At 36.6% G+C, this 17,500-nt stretch overlaps 2 protein-coding genes across 2 annotated transcripts in view; both read left to right on the forward strand.

Moving 5' to 3' along the window:
• The window catches only part of LOC137634369 (uncharacterized), a 26,098-nt gene extending 8,900 nt beyond the window's left edge, over positions 1-17,198 (forward strand). The window contains exons 7-16 of the mRNA XM_068366766.1: positions 63-204; positions 823-1,008; positions 1,581-1,739; positions 3,169-3,319; positions 4,488-4,611; positions 4,871-4,958; positions 7,477-7,594; positions 8,326-8,476; positions 16,663-16,777; positions 17,069-17,198. Coding sequence (XP_068222867.1) covers positions 63-204; positions 823-1,008; positions 1,581-1,739; positions 3,169-3,319; positions 4,488-4,611; positions 4,871-4,958; positions 7,477-7,594; positions 8,326-8,476; positions 16,663-16,777; positions 17,069-17,185 — 1,351 coding nt within the window. The 3' untranslated portion in view covers positions 17,186-17,198. The remainder of the gene's footprint in view (positions 1-62; positions 205-822; positions 1,009-1,580; positions 1,740-3,168; positions 3,320-4,487; positions 4,612-4,870; positions 4,959-7,476; positions 7,595-8,325; positions 8,477-16,662; positions 16,778-17,068) is intronic.
• LOC137634545 (uncharacterized) overlaps positions 1-17,500 on the forward strand; it is a 469,969-nt gene that overhangs the window by 430,374 nt on the left and 22,095 nt on the right. The window lies entirely within an intron of this gene.

Here is a 17,500-nt window from a genome sequence, read left to right on the forward strand (position 1 = left end):
CATTTTACTTTTTAGTATTGAAACGTTATTTCACGCCCTTCTTTCATTTTTCTTCACACCAGAAGCTGGATAAAAATTGCCGCTATCGATGCGCGTGGAGATGGTACGTGGTTCTTGAGCTTAGCAGCTGTCTGGAAATTCGGGAAACTTGAAATGTTCAAGCCGTTCTGGCCAAGTCCTTCGCTTAACCTCCGAAACAGAACTGTGAGGATTTCATGCATACAGGTTAGGGTGGCTTTTGGAAAGATAAATTAGAGTTTTCAAGTATGAATCTATTTTCGCTTTAAGAGATTAATTTGCTACACAAAATCATACTCTTATTCACTGCGCTTGAATAACAATAATACCAGCGCAGTTGACTAAGGCTGCCAGAAATTTGCCAATGATCCGAAAACAAATAATTATTTAAAAAAAAAGATATTTTAATGTTTTGCATCATAAAGATATCTTATCATGGGCACTTGAGTGTTAAGATCACAGAAACTATAAAAATTGATGATAAAAACTCCGTGAGACAAGGACGGTTATTCCACCGAGTTCAGTTGAGTTTCGACCGTAAGAGCTCATAGTGATCATAAAGATTTTAACACTTTCTTGCCTTCTAAGGTACGAGTTTTTTTTTTCTTCTTTTTTTTTAAGTTTAAGGAAAAAAATGTTCTTAAACGAAATATGGTCTTCAATATATCTGAGACTAATTAGAGATAAATAAGTATAATTCAATTAATTATACTAAATGATTATCGTCAGGAATTTCTAAAAAAAATTTAGTATTAGAATCACCTCAGAAGGCTGGACTTGGGACTAATTTTACACCTTTTGCAGAAACCAATGGTTTTCGAATACGTCGACGGAGAGGGCTTAGACACTGCCAGTGGGTATATCATCGATCTGTTACACGTCATCCGAAACAGACTCAATTTTACAGATGTCCTCGTACCTACAAGAGGATTCGGACTCCAGCAACCCAATGGGTCCTACGATGGCATGGTTGGTGTCCTTCAGAGAAAGGTAAGTGGGAATCCAGTAGCGACACTTCCACAGAGTTCATATTTCAGTTCGATTTCATGTCATTAATTCGCTTCTGCTACTAGTTAGAATGTCTTTTGTATCGCTTAGCTTTTTTTCTATTTATTCGTATGTTAACTCATCAAACTTATTACCTTAGTAATTATAATCAGTTAAGAAATATTTGCAAGAAATTCTACGGAGAAGAAAAATAATCACTATCATTATTATCATAAGCTGCAGCAGTATTATTATTATTATTAGTAGTAGTAGCCCTCTATTCTTTCATTCTTTCGTTAATTCGACAAATGAATATCCCATAATCGAATAATTTATATATTTGAATGGATTTTCATCAAATTATATTTAAATACATGACACAAACGCAGTTATCAAATACGATTTTTCAACAGTTCACTTTTTTTGTATGTAAATTTCCTGATGTCAATGCAATAGAATTTAATTTCCCGTAAATCTCTATAATGTTGCCGCATGATTCTACCTAAAATCAGGAGTTAAGAGACAGGAAAGCTATTGCAGTTTTATCCATTGCATAACAATGTCACCGCTTTCAGGAAGCAGATATGGCAGCGCTGGATTTCACCCCCAACCACGATCGGACGAGCGTGGTGGAGTTCAGCAGACCCATCGGGGAGGATATTGTCGTCATCATTTCCAGAGCCCCGAACATCATACTCAGGCCCTTCCTTCTTCTGCAGATTTATTCGCCCCTGGTATTTAATCTCCTTATTTCACTTGAAATATATTACTCTAATGAATGCAGATAAAAGAGTTTGGAGCATTTCACCATATGTATTTTATACTGGTAAGAACTTTAGAGTAATATAGAGTCTAATTTGATTAAAATAAGACGATGTAAATTTGATTGATTCTTCTGTAATAAAGTTTCCCTCGGTAAAGTTGATATAACGTTTGATTTAGATATAAATCTATTACATGTCAACAAGGGACAATGACTAAATCTTTATAAAAAAAAAAAAAAAAACTTCATCTCTTCAAGATTTATTCAAATCTCGGAGAACGAACAAGTGACAGTTACTTTTGTTAGTGACGTTGATACACGTATGAAATTTGTTTATTGCGAAAAAAAAACATTAGACGAAACAAATGTCCTAACAAAAAAAAATAAAATATATATTTTTTGGGTTACGCGTGCACGCGCACGCACACACACATATATACATATAAATATATATATATATATATATATATATATATATATATATATATATATATATATATATACATACACATATACATATATATATATGTATATATACATATATATATATATATATATATATATATATATATATATTAATTTATTGAAGAGAGTTTCATATTTTCAAATATTGAGGCATATTCTTTTCAATAACAAATCCACTCTACCTTAGAATTAATATACCCAAAAGGGATTCATCTACTATAGGCCTGTCCAGGATTTAAATATATGTCTCTGAATCGACTCTATACCGTTAGTTTACTTATTCAAATATCAATATGTGTGTGCTGAATATATATGTATATATATACATATATATGCATATATATATATATATAGATATATATATGTATATATATATATATATATACATACGTTTGGGTGTGAATATATATACATATATAGATAGATAGATAGATATACGTATGTGCGAACATATATGTATATATATACACAAATATAGATATATATATATATATATATATATATATATATATATATATATACACACACAAATATATATATATATATATATATATATATATATATATATATATGTATATATATATATATATATATATATATATATATATGTGTGTGTGTGTGTGTGTGTGTGTGTGAGAGAGAGAGAGAGAGAGAGAGAGAGAGAGAGAGAGAGAGAGAGAGAGAGAGAGAGAGAGAGAGAGATTGTGTTCATATATGCATATATAAATGAAGTTCTTTATTCAATTTTATAATTATATGTACAAACATGTTCATGCACACGAAAATCGTATGAAAGACGTATTTTATGCATTTAATGATAACCATATGTAATTTAGAAACATACTTAGTCGACACAATATCAATAAAAAAAAAATCCTAGATTATCAGTTTCAGAAATGACTAATTTGAGACGAATCCTTTTTATGTCTTTCCAGTCCTGGGCGAGCATCCTTGGTACAGCCATAATAGCAGGTCTCGTATTGGAACTTCTGGTCAGCGCCGAAGGATGGTTTAGGCCTAGTTTTAGCCGAACTTCGAATCTGTTCTCTCAGCTCACAAGTGTTCTGAAAATCTTCGTTAACCAGAGTGAGTGACCTTCCTTTCGTATGTTTTGTATGTATGGAGGCTTAGAATTTAACTCTTTTGACTTTCTAAAAGTTTATTTTACCAACGTATGTTAACAAACATTTAATCATCAACTAGTTTTTTGTTGATTCCAAAAGTCTGCTTTCATTATCCCTAACAGCTCATTTGTTACTGGTGTTCAATGCTTAATGTAATGGTCAATTAAACAATTCCTCAGTTCTTTTTTTCATCAGTTCCCAAATAACTCAAATGCGAATTCTCGAATATATGTAGTTGCAGTGTAATGTAAAATCTTTCGTTGTCTTTGAGTAACATTGTAGGAATTTAACCACTTTGCCAGAAATATTGACAAAAATCCACAGTGCTTCGTGAGTGTGTTCATTATTCTCATTAGTAAAATCATAAGCATAAGAATCTGAAGTAGATCGCCCTAGGCAATGGTGAAAAATCCTCAATGCACAGTCCATAAAATAAAATGACATAGAGTTATAGTTATTCTATATTTTTTGTTCGCCTATTTGCTACATATCATTTGCCAGTCATAAAATGAATCTTATTCATTATCGGTTTAAAAATGTTATCATGTAATATCTCGTAAAGATTCAGAAATGCTATTAGTCTTTAAAACAAAGATTTTGACACACAGTTAACACCCTGGCAATCATTGCCCAGTTTGCAACACTTTAAAACTTAGCAAATTGAGGGAAAGTAGTAAAAGCCTTCATATAGTTTCTTACATTTCACAACAACAAATCCAAATAATTGTGCCCATGTGTACAGCCTGTGGCTAAGATGTTAAAGGATTCCAAATAAATTGTCATTTAACGTATTGAATGAAGTACGTGTAAAAAAAAAAAAAAAAAACTTGTATTTTAGCAATTACATAATTAATGAAAAATGTGCAACATCTTATAACATGAAAAAACTTCCTACTCAAAAATTTAATGGAATCGAAAAAGCAATCCCAAGCCTGATATACTATGAAAGTTTTGCTTTGCTAATACAGCGTTACAGTAACGAAATCCTTCACTTAAAACAGATCTACCTTATAAAGATTTGAAAGGTCCATATTTGCCGCAGTAAATTTCCCTATATTAAACCAATATCAGTGGCCCAATTAAAGGCGAGCTTTTTAGCAATTGCTTCTAATTCGACTTCCCCCAACCAGGTTGCTCGCAGATGCCGTCTGGATCAGCGAGTAGGCTCGTAGCTACGACAGGAATGCTTATGTCTGTTGTCATCGTTTCTCTCTATCGTGGCTCTATCACAGCTTTCCTCGCTATACCTTTCAGGTAAGTCCTTAGTGTACATAATTGCATAACTCATAGAACTCACAAAAGTACATTATATGTAGCATCGCGATGTGGCATCACGTAAATACGATATAGTGCCGTGCGCGATCGTTTTGAAAACAAATAAAATATTTTCCAGCTGATCAGTAAGATGACTCAGTTCAAGTTAATTAAGAAAATATCACATGGAATAATACACCCAATAAGTTTTTATGCAAATATGAATGACATCTATACTTAAGGGACTTTCTGTCTTCAGGTCTGTACCAATAAATTCCATTGAAGATATTGTACGAGGCAATACCAGACCAGCATTGAGAAGTAAAACGCTTGTGTATGCAACTTTAGTGAGTATATTTTAATGTTTGACATACATACATACATACATACATACATACATACATACTTATAATAATTAAGTCACAATCATTTTGAATTTCGAAATCATTCTACCTTGGGATTTCATGTGTGATATATGCTTCTGACTTGATCGGGACTAAAACCTATGCCTTTTGTTTTGATATAAATGAGGTGGGGACTTATTCATTCAACCATCAAGGGCGATCGGCACCTGAATGGATATGATTTTGAGAAGTAAAATAAGAATCTTACTTAATACTGACGATACTGTCAATCATCACAGTTCATGTTTTATTAACTTGATAGAATTCATTAATTAATTTTTTTTTTATTGTTTATATATGACATATCTGTTTTTGACGTTGTTAATAGTTTATATAGGGCATATCTGTTTTAACGCTGTTACTGTTTTTAGAATGATATATTGTTAATTTATCCTCATCATTTATTTATTTCCTTATTTCTTTTCCTCACTGGGCTATTTTTCCCTGTTGGAGACCTTGGGCTTATAGTATCTTGCTTTTCCAGCTAGGGTTGTAGCTTGGCTAATAATAATAATAATAATAATAATAATACAGTCGCAGTGTATTTCGAGGCGAAACCTCATCGCTGCTCCATGTGACTTTCCCTTAGTTATGGATTCTCCGTTATAGTTTCTTTTGGTTGAAACCCTTTTAATTGCGCATTGTTCGCACGGGGTCATCTGCAACGTACAGCCTAAATTCCTTTTGATAGAAATCGCGTACATGATGGGTTGTTCAAGTGAAGCTGCTATCATATGTCATAAAAGTGTCATGTGGACGTCCGCCTTCTAAAAGATTGTGGAAGGAGTTGTGTGCTTTCTATCGTCTTAACTATGAAGAAATGGTTTGCTATAAAGCAAAATATAGTCTTCTCGCTATTTAGTCAGGCTTAATGCTGCATAAATAAAAGAGGTTGTCTTGTAGATAATGACGTATCCGTTTACTATATTGCAGTTGTCATCTTAATGATTGGTTGTGACCCTAAGTTTGTTGGTCGTCGTCAAAACTTGTAATTAACATACCGCTTCAACTACGACTTCCAAGTGTTGAAACTGTCTTTTATCAGTTTGATATGATAAATGTTTTATGCTAGCTTAACATCGTATTGTCTTTTAGTCTGTGCGTTGCAGACTTGCCCACACATTTAAAAATTAGTATGCAGTCTATAACAGTGCAAATTAGAGTAGGAATGGATTACTTTTAGGATAACCAGGGCTACGCATAGCCTTTAAAAATATTTCATAATCTAGATCAAGGCCTAGATAGACTATTCCTATCCTTTTCTACACAATCATTGAGTTTCTCTCTCAATTCTTCGACCAAAGACTGTTTAGATAATGTTGTCCTTTGTACCAAAAACTCCATCTCCTTTTTGATGATTTTAAATTCCGCTCTCCGAGATGTAAACAAACCATTAAGTCTACGGTAGCGATAGGTTCAATTCGATCGCTATCGTTTTGGGAATTCATTGAGGTATAGTATTTTTTGCTAAAAACTATTGTTTTTCCTATGATTTTTGCTTATACTCTTTATTTCTACTGATTTCCAATAATAAGATTTCTTATTACATCGAAGGAAAATACATTTATTTTCAATGTTACCTATGGCAAAGTCAGATATGCTTTGCTACAGCTAGAGCAGCTGCATCCGTGCTATCAGTAGTAGGTTGGCCAGGGCACCAGCCACCCGTTGAGATACTACCACTAGAGAGTTATGGGGTCCTTTGACTGGTCAGACAGTACTACATTGGCTCTTTATCTCTGGTTACAGTTCATTTTCCCATTGCCTACGCATACACCGAATAGTCTGGCCTATTCTTTACACATTCTCCTCTGTCCTTATACACCTGACAACAATGAGATTACTAAACAATTTTTCTTCGCTCAAGGGGTTAACTACTGCACTGTAATTGTTCAGTGGTTACTTTCCTCTTGATAAGGGTAGAAGAGACTCTTTAGCTATGGTAAACAGCTCTTCTAGGAGAAGGACACTCCAAAATCAAACCAGTGTTCTCTAGTCTTGGGTAGTGCCATAGCCTCTGTACCATGGTCTTCCACTGTCTTGGATTAGAGTTCTCTTGCTTGAGGGTACACTCGGGAACACTGTTCTATCTATTTTCTCTTTCTTGTTTTGTTAAAGTTTTTATAGTTTATATAGGAAATATTTGTTTTGATGTTGCTATTCTTAGAATATTTTATTTTTCCATTTCTCCTTTCCTCACTGGGCTATTTTTCCTATTGGGGCCCCTGGGCTTATAGCATCCTGGTTTTCCAACTAGAGTTGTAACTTAGCAAGTAATAATAATAATAATAATAATAATAATAATAATAATAATAATAATAATAATAATATCGTGCCACAAATTTTGATAGAGAAGTTATTCATTCGTTAAAGTTTATAACACTGAACTGAGCTTACCTTTTAAACTTTTTTTACGTGCAATTACTATAATGTCTATCATTTCCCTAATCTATTCACAAAGTCTGCAGAGGGAGGGGCCTTATACGTGGACCGTGAGCGGGTGGGCGTGTTCAGTGACGCCGAACTGTCTTCGTGGGCGTTCTTCCAGACTGTGGCCGACGGCACATATGCTCTCGTTGGTAGGTTGGAACGACGAATCCCATTGCTTAACCTAAAATCCTATTCGAAGATGCCATTAATCAAGTTAATAGGAATTTCTGGGAATATTGAAAATAATTCTGGCTAATTAGCTGAAATTATTTATGGTTGAATTATGAATTTTGATAAATGAAATAGGATTTTAGATAATTAAATTGTAGAAATGGATTACTTAACTGTAAGCTTGGATAACTGTAATCAATTTTCCATAAATAAAATTTAATGTTTCATCGTTATATTTCAATTACATGAGAATGAAATAGAATTTTCGATCAGTGAATTACAGGTCCCACTCTATGATGTAAAAACTGAATTATTTCTGCTATATTTACCAATCTCGATATTTTGTGCTACGTATACACACGCACACACAGAAGCACAAAATATCGAGATTGGTAAATATAGTAGAAATAATTCAGTTTTTACATCATAGAGTGGGATCTGTAATTCACTGATCGAAAATTCTATTCCATTCTCATGTAATTGAAATATAACGATGAAGCATTCAATTTTATTTATGGAAAATTGATTTCAGTTATCCAAGCTTACAGTAAAGTGATCTATTTCTACAATTTATTTATCTAAAAGCCCATTTCATTTATCAAAATTCATAATTCAACCATAAATAATTTCAGCTAATTAGCCACAATTATTATACACACGCACACACAGAAATCCTTCTTAATAACACAGTAAAACTTCCACTGAACAGATGTCTACAGTTCAGCCGTGGGAAGAGCCAACATGTACGAAGCTCGGGGTGCCAGGTGTCAGTTCCACCTGGGCAGAGAACCCGTTAAGACTGACCTGGATGCCTTCATTTACGTGAAAAACAGTCCCATCATTTGGCAGGTTGATTTCACGTGAGTAACACCTTCGAATAGTTATGGGAGACTTCCAGGAGTAATTCCGTTGTAGTTCTAATAGAAAGAATTATTCAAGAAAGTCACATTCCATTTATCTATTGATTTGTTAGCTGTATAACTATTTATCTATATATCTATCTATTTACACACACACACACACATATATATATATGTATATATATATATATATATATATATATATATATATATATATATTTGTATATATATATATATATACATATATATATATATATATATATATATATATATATATATATATATATATATATGATTATCATCAGTATGTAACCAGGGTAGAGAGGCAATCGTTTCTTGTGAAACCAAAGTCAACAAATGTTATTTACACTGCCTGTCTCTCCTACAATTAACTCAAGGCCCTCATCGCCTGCTCTAAGCTGTAAGTCTCAATAAATTTGAATTATTTTAAAGAAAAAATAATAGTATATTTTCTTACACAACCTGTTGACCAAAATAAAAGTAAACCAGCTAAAATGTCAATTAATATATAGGTATTTGTGTCCAATGTTTTTGTGAATGCGTGCAATGTGCACAGACTGTACTTTAGGTCTGAAACGAGACTTGAGATCAACAAAAATGTCAATAACTTTATAGTTTATTGTTTGGCCCTACTGTGTACTCTCTCTCTCTCTTTCTCTCTCTCTCTCTCTCTCCCCCCCTCTCTCTCTCTCTCTCTCTCTCTCTCTCTCTCTCTCTCTCTCTCCTCTCTCTCTCTCTCTCTCTCTCTCTCTCTCTCTCTCTCGACTATTTTATTTTCTAGTTACACATTTCTCCCTTTCAGCACAATTATTTTTCAATATATTACGAAACAAGTAGCAAAACCATTTTAATTTTTCATCGAACTGCTGACTTGAAGATGGCTAGTGGTTTCAAAAATATGAAGGCTTTTAAAGAGAATTTGGTTTTAGTAATGGCGACTTGAAATAATTGCTGTGTTGACTGTCTTATGGTTATTTTTGGTGAAAAAAGGTATTATATCTATCTATCAATTAAGCTATTAGGACTTTCGAGTATTAGCATAATTTTTTGTTGTGAAGTGTTATATTATTCAGGATTTGATAAGTTATATGAAATAGTTGGGGACAAAAATTTGAGGTTTATTAAATTCTTTATTCGCAAAGAGAATGATGTCTGGATCGTCGTCCAGTTAGATTTGTGTACGATAAAAAATATTTTTTCCTGATTCTACCCATCTTTTGCAGTAGTGCCATCAGTACACCTCTCGCGGTACCCTGTAGGCATTACCTAACGGCCTTTGCAGCGTTCCTTCTGCCCCTCCCTCCCTGCAATTGTTTTATACCCTTCTACTTTACCTCCATTGCCACTTCCTTTCTTCCCTATTGGTGGCCAATCTATTCTGCCGTTGACTTCTTACTGCTATTAAATCCCCCACAGCCTTTTGCATTTTGGGACTGAATGGCATAACAGGCCCCAGCGCCAGGCCACTTAAACAACATTCATAAATCAATTTTTTTTTTTTTTTTTTTTTTTTTTTTTGCATCCAGATGCTCCAAGAATATATCCACCACTGCATGTAATTCTAACAGTCCTGAATTTTCTTTCGTGAGGCTCAAAACTATAGAGTAGTCCAGGGATTTCATTCCGGCTCTGATCTAATTGTGGTATGATCCTTCCAAATCAAATAGTTGAATCTGTGGAACTTCAAAAGATCAAACTTGGTGCAAATGCCATTTTATTGGATAGGTTGACATAAGTCTCGTCTCATGGTGCACCTGTTACCTATTTATTCAACACTTTATCATCTTAGCCTATTTCATTAACAGTTGTTTCTCCTCTATAGTTTATATTTTACAACTCTCTTTGTTTTCTGCTTTCCCACTTAGGGCCCTTGAACTAGTAGCACTCTGCTTTTCCAACTAAGGTTACAGCTTGTCTTGAATTGATAATTATATGCAATGTAATTCCACAAAATAATGTCGTTACAAATATATGTACATGAAAATAAGTGAGAATCTATGGAAAACATCTTTCAATGAAGGCGGGGCCAGATGAAGATACCGCAAACAATATCTTAAACCAGTGTAGAAATACTGGCAAAATAATACCCTTATAAGAAACAAAAGGTTGAATATTGAATCCAAATAAAACTATGATGAAACAAAAGAGGCAGGTGAAACGCAACCTCTCCTTTACAATGAAGTGTAAGCATCTGAAGGCGAACCGAGAAGCCCAAGATTCTGCAGCTTTGGAGTATCTGTGATTAAACAAAAGAGGCAAGCGAAACGCAACCTTTCCTCTACAATGAACTGTAAACATCTGAAGGCGAACCGAGAAGGCCGAGATTCTGCTGCTTTGGTCCTTTGGAGTATCTGTGATTAAACAAAAGAAGTAGGCGAACCGCAGCCTTTCCTCTACAATGAACTGTAAACATCTGAAGGCGAACCGAGAAGGCCGAGATTCTGCTGCTTTGGTCCTTTGGAGTATCTGTGATTAAACAAAAGATGTAGGCGAACCGCAGCCTTTCCTCTACAATGAACTGTAAACATCTGAAGGCGAACCGAGAAGGCCGAGATTCTGCTGCTTTGGTCCTTTGGAGTATCTGTGATTAAACAAAAGATGTAGGCGAACCGCAGCCTTTCCTCTGCAATGAACTGTAAACATCTGAAGGCGAACCGAGAAGGCCGAGATTCTGCTGCTTTGGTCCTTTGGAGTATCTGTGATTAAACAAAAGATGTAGGCGAACCGCAGCCTTTCCTCTACAATGAACTGTAAACATCTGAAGGCGAACCGAGAAGGCCGAGATTCTGCTGCTTTGGTCCTTTGGAGTATCTGTGATTAAACAAAAGATGTAGGCGAACCGCAGCCTTTCCTCTGCAATGAACTGTAAACATCTGAAGGCGAACCGAGAAGGCCGAGATTCTGCTGCTTTGGTCCTTTGGAGTATCTGTGATTAAACAAAAGATGTAGGCGAACCGCAGCCTTTCCTCTACAATGAACTGTAAACATCTGAAGGCGAACCGAGAAGGCCGAGATTCTGCTGCTTTGGTCCTTTGGAGTATCTGTGATTAAACAAAAGATGTAGGCGAACCGCAGCCTTTCCTCTGCAATGAACTGTAAACATCTGAAGGCGAACCGAGAAGGCCGAGATTCTGCTGCTTTGGTCCTTTGGAGTATCTGTGATTAAACAAAAGATGTAGGCGAACCGCAGCCTTTCCTCTACAATGAACTGTAAACATCTGAAGGCGAACCGAGAAGGCCGAGATTCTGCTGCTTTGGTCCTTTGGAGTATCTGTGATTAAACAAAAGATGTAGGCGAACCGCAGCCTTTCCTCTGCAATGAACTGTAAACATCTGAAGGCGAACCGAGAAGGCCGAGATTCTGCTGCTTTGGTCCTTTGGAGTATCTGTGATTAAACAAAAGATGTAGGCGAACCGCAGCCTTTCCTCTGCAATGAACTGTAAACATCTGAAGGCGAACCGAGAAGGCCGAGATTCTGCTGCTTTGGTCCTTTGGAGTATCTGTGATTAAACAAAAGATGTAGGCGAACCGCAGCCTTTCCTCTGCAATGAACTGTAAACATCTGAAGGCGAACCGAGAATGCCGAGATTCTGCTGCTTTGGTCCTTTGGAGTATCTGTGATTAAACAAAAGATGTAGGCGAACCGCAGCCTTTCCTCTACAATGAACTGTAAACATCTGAAGGCGAACCGAGAAGGCCGAGATTCTGCTGCTTTGGTCCTTTGGAGTATCTGTGATTAAACAAAAGATGTAGGCGAACCGCAGCCTTTCCTCTACAATGAACTGTAAACATCTGAAGGCGAACCGAGAAGGCCGAGATTCTGCTGCTTTGGTCCTTTGGAGTATCTGTGATTAAACAAAAGATGTAGGCGAACCGCAGCCGTTCCTCTACAATGAACTGTAAACATCTGAAGGCGAACCGAGAAGGCCGAGATTCTGCTGCTTTGGTCCTTTGGAGTATCTGTGATTAAACAAAAGATGTAGGCGAACCGCAGCCTTTCCTCTGCAATGAACTGTAAACATCTGAAGGCGAACCGAGAAGGCCGAGATTCTGCTGCTTTGGTCCTTTGGAGTATCTGTGATTAAACAAAAGATGTAGGCGAACCGCAGCCTTTCCTCTGCAATGAACTGTAAACATCTGAAGGCGAACCGAGAAGGCCGAGATTCTGCTGCTTTGGTCCTTTGGAGTATCTGTGATTAAACAAAAGATGTAGGCGAACCGCAGCCTTTCCTCTACAATGAACTGTAAACATCTGAAGGCGAACCGAGAAGGCCGAGATTCTGCTGCTTTGGTCCTTTGGAGTATCTGTGATTAAACAAAAGATGTAGGCGAACCGCAGCCTTTCCTCTACAATGAACTGTAAGCATCTGAAGGCGAACCGAGAAGGCCGAGATTCTGCTGCTTTGGTCCTTTGGAGTATCTGTGATTAAACAAAAGATGTAGGCGAACCGCAGCCTTTCCTCTACAATGAACTGTAAACATCTGAAGGCGAACCGAGAAGGCCGAGATTCTGCTGCTTTGGTCCTTTGGAGTATCTGTGATTAAACAAAAGATGTAGGCGAACCGCAGCCTTTCCTCTGCAATGAACTGTAAACATCTGAAGGCGAACCGAGAAGGCCGAGATTCTGCTGCTTTGGTCCTTTGGAGTATCTGTGATTAAACAAAAGATGTAGGCGAACCGCAGCCTTTCCTCTACAATGAACTGTAAACATCTGAAGGCGAACCGAGAAGGCCGAGATTCTGCTGCTTTGGTCCTTTGGAGTATCTGTGATTAAACAAAAGATGTAGGCGAACCGCAGCCTTTCCTCTGCAATGAACTGTAAACATCTGAAGGCGAACCGAGAAGGCCGAGATTCTGCTGCTTTGGTCCTTTGGAGTATCTGTGATTAAACAAAAGATGTAGGCGAACCGCAGCCTTTCCTCTGCAATGAACTGTAAACATCTGAAGGCGAACCGAGAAGGCCGAGATTCTGCTGCTTTGGTCCTTTGGAGTATCTGTGATTAAACAAAAGATGTAGGCGAACCGCAGCCTTTCCTCTGCAATGAACTGTAAACATCTGAAGGCGAACCGAGAAGGCCGAGATTCTGCTGCTTTGGTCCTTTGGAGTATCTGTGATTAAACAAAAGATGTAGGCGAACCGCAGCCTTTCCTCTACAATGAACTGTAAACATCTGAAGGCGAACCGAGAAGGCCGAGATTCTGCTGCTTTGGTCCTTTGGAGTATCTGTGATTAAACAAAAGATGTAGGCGAACCGCAGCCTTTCCTCTGCAATGAACTGTAAACATCTGAAGGCGAACCGAGAAGGCCGAGATTCTGCTGCTTTGGTCCTTTGGAGTATCTGTGATTAAACAAAAGATGTAGGCGAACCACAGCCTTTCCTCTGCAATGAACTGTAAACATCTGAAGGCGAACCGAGAAGGCCGAGATTCTGCTGCTTTGGTCCTTTGGAGTATCTGTGATTAAACAAAAGATGTAGGCGAACCGCAGCCTTTCCTCTGCAATGAACTGTAAACATCTGAAGGCGAACCGAGAAGGCCGAGATTCTGCTGCTTTGGTCCTTTGGAGTATCTGTGATTAAACAAAAGATGTAGGCGAACCGCAGCCTTTCCTCTACAATGAACTGTAAACATCTGAAGGCGAACCGAGAAGGCCGAGATTCTGCTGCTTTGGTCCTTTGGAGTATCTGTGATTAAACAAAAGATGTAGGCGAACCGCAGCCTTTCCTCTACAATGAACTGTAAACATCTGAAGGCGAACCGAGAAGGCCGAGATTCTGCTGCTTTGGTCCTTTGGAGTATCTGTGATTAAACAAAAGATGTAGGCGAACCGCAGCCTTTCCTCTACAATGAACTGTAAACATCTGAAGGCGAACCGAGAAGGCCGAGATTCTGCTGCTTTGGTCCTTTGGAGTATCTGTGATTAAACAAAAGAGGTAGGCGAACCGCAGCCGTTCCTCTACAATGAACTGTAAGTCTCGGAAGGCGAACCGAGAAGGCCGAGATCCTGCTGCTTTGGAGTATTTATGTTGACTTTAGAGTATGTTATCAAATAGGGCTCGGGGCAGCATACTCGGAACGTGCATTCAATCAATGTTTGGTAAATAGCGTGTTGCCATACATCTAATGAGGCTGGAAGGTTAGGATAGTTTTCACCACTTAAATGAGAGCATTATAAGAGCCAATTACTTTATTAAAATTTGCACTGAAAGTTACCTCATTAAGTTACAGATATAAACTTATTTGCAAATCCTTTTCTTATATTGATAACTTTAGTCAAGGTAGGGTTGTTAACCAAGTTAACATGTCTCTGGTATACTGTGTAAAAACTCTGTTTCTCCTGACAACAGTTACCTCCAGAGGAGAAAAAAAATACAGTTTTCCTTGTCACTATTTCAAAACGCTAAATCGTAGATAAACTCTAGTAGAGATAACTTCCACAACATTAGCTTCGGGTCGATGGCCCAACGCCCACTGATCCATTACCTCTATCTTAAGCACAGTCTTATGATTTCTGGTTACTAAGACCATTTCTTTGCAATACCTTCTCCACCGCATCTATTCTAGACTTTTTGGCTTTTCTCTCATCTTTCTTCCTAACATACCGGAATCATTCTTTCTTTTCACCAACTTATCGTCCTCCAATCGTTATGACTGAATCCTCTCAAAACATTAATCCCTCCTTTTACTTAAGCTCGAATTTTACCATGCTTACTTACTCTCCATTTCTCCTTTCACTTATTATTACGTCCCTCGTGTAACATAAATCATTCGTCTCTTTTATTCACGTTCACCAGACGTAGGGCGAAGCCAGGAATGGATTTTGTGGTGTGCCCCAAAAAGCTAGAACTGATCTGTATGTGGACTTAGAGACAGTATCTGAAGAAGTGCATAGATAAGATAATACAGGTATAATAAACAATAATGTAATGAAATGACCCTAATGCATATATTAAATAATGAACATAATACAGCATGCGAAACGTAGTATGTTCTGAGGTTTAAGAATTCCCTGTGATCTACGTCATTAATCAATATTATACCAGTAAACATGTATCACTGTAAGAAGAAAAGTCGGTATTATTTTTTGAATTTATCAGACTATATATAGGCCTACATATTCACTTGCATTTTGCAGCCTGGCATGACTAAAGTATACTCCCAAAATCAAACCATTGTTCTCTAGTCTTGGGTAGTGCCACAACCTCTGTACCATGGTCTTCCACTGTCTTGGGGTAGAGTTCTCTTGCTTGAGGGTACACTCGAGCATACTCTATCTTATTTCTCCTCTTCTTGTTTTGTTAAAGTTTTCATAGTTTATATAGGAGATGTTTATTGTAGTTACTCTTCTTAAAATATTTTTTTTCCTTTGCTCACTGAGCTGCTTTCCCTGTTGGAGCCCCTGGGCTTATAGCATACTGCTTTTGCAACTAGGGGTTTAGCTTAGCAAGTAATAATAATAATAACGACTATAGTCCATTTCTTTTAGCGATGCATATTTGCACAGACTCGCAGCGGTGCCCTTTTAGCTCGGAAAAGTTTCCTGATCGCTGATTGGTTGGACGATATAATTCTAACCAATCAGCGATCAGGAAACTTTTCCGAGCTAAAAGGGCACCGCTGGGAGTCGGTGCAAATATGCATCGCCAAAAGAAATGGACTTGGTTGCACTTCCATTAAGGAGATTTTACTCAACAATCCCTTCAAACGTTCACAATTTAGCTTTCAAAGCCACTCCAAGTCTCTTCCCAACTTTCTGCACACACCCTACTGCCTTCCATCTTTCACCTTCATCTAACTCACCTCTTCTCTCATCCCAGCATCATTCTGTGTATTTACTGAAAATACTTATACGAATTGACCATTTTCATTGTTTCACTATCTATATGAATATTCATTTATCCCTTGTTTACTTTCACTCTCATATCCTAATTAACGGTTATATTCACTCGTACTTTTCTATTGTAACACAGTTGGAGTTTTTCAATATTGTTTCTTTTCACTATCTGCAAAAATCAGGGTTATTTTATTTCATTTTTTTTTTTTTTGCCAAAGTGAAGAAAAAAGAAATCGGTAGAAAGGATAATGTTTAAATATCACTTTTTTTATCCTTGCAAGAATTTCGTACATCATGTAAATAAGTAGTAATATTTATCTTTCTTACAGCATCAAGTGGCTTCAGTACTTTGGTATAATTCAGAACATCAAACAAAAATACTACAATGTTCCCTGTGAAGCTGAAATCCCTTCAGATGGGCCTAAGCCTCTCTCGATCACTCAGGTAAGATTCAACAGCTAAAGTTATCAGCTCCTTAATTTTTGATTTAACAACAATTAGGATTTTGGTTAATAAAGAATATACATACAGTATAACACTCCACGTTCGCTAACATTAAAATTATTAATGATATCATAAATCACGGAAATTTAAACATTTATTGAGTATGGCTGAATAATAATATTATCGTCAATGAAAATTTAGACTACCGCTCACTAACACTTGAAGAAAATACACGTTGTTATAGGTCTAACATTTTGTTTTCTTTTGTTCTATAAAAAAAAAAAAAAACAGGCCCAAGGAGCACTGTACGTTTTGGCCTTTGGTCTGATGCTATCACTTGGGGTACTTCTGATCGAAATCTCTTGGGCAAGGATTGTCAGCCAGCGTTTTTCTGGTTATCCACATTGATTAAGTATTGAGTTTTTTTGTTTTTTTTTCTAAAAAATCGGTCCTTCTCTCCTTCGGCTTACATTTGCAATTGTTCTGTCAATCTCACCAAAGATTTTGATGATATATCGCTTCTTTTTAGGCAAAACATACGAGTCTAATATTGCTGTTCAAAACAAACTATTGGAAATAAACATATCAATTAAGATTTTTTTTCTATCTAACCTGTTATCTTTTAATACGTGATTGCCAAATGGCATTTACTTGATCAAATGGAAAAGCAAAACTCACATTCATGAATGGATATCAACAACAGCAGTATTCTTTTCATCAGAA

This window comes from Palaemon carinicauda, chromosome 44, assembly GCF_036898095.1.
Source record: "Palaemon carinicauda isolate YSFRI2023 chromosome 44, ASM3689809v2, whole genome shotgun sequence".
Lineage (NCBI taxonomy): Eukaryota > Metazoa > Arthropoda > Malacostraca > Decapoda > Palaemonidae > Palaemon > Palaemon carinicauda.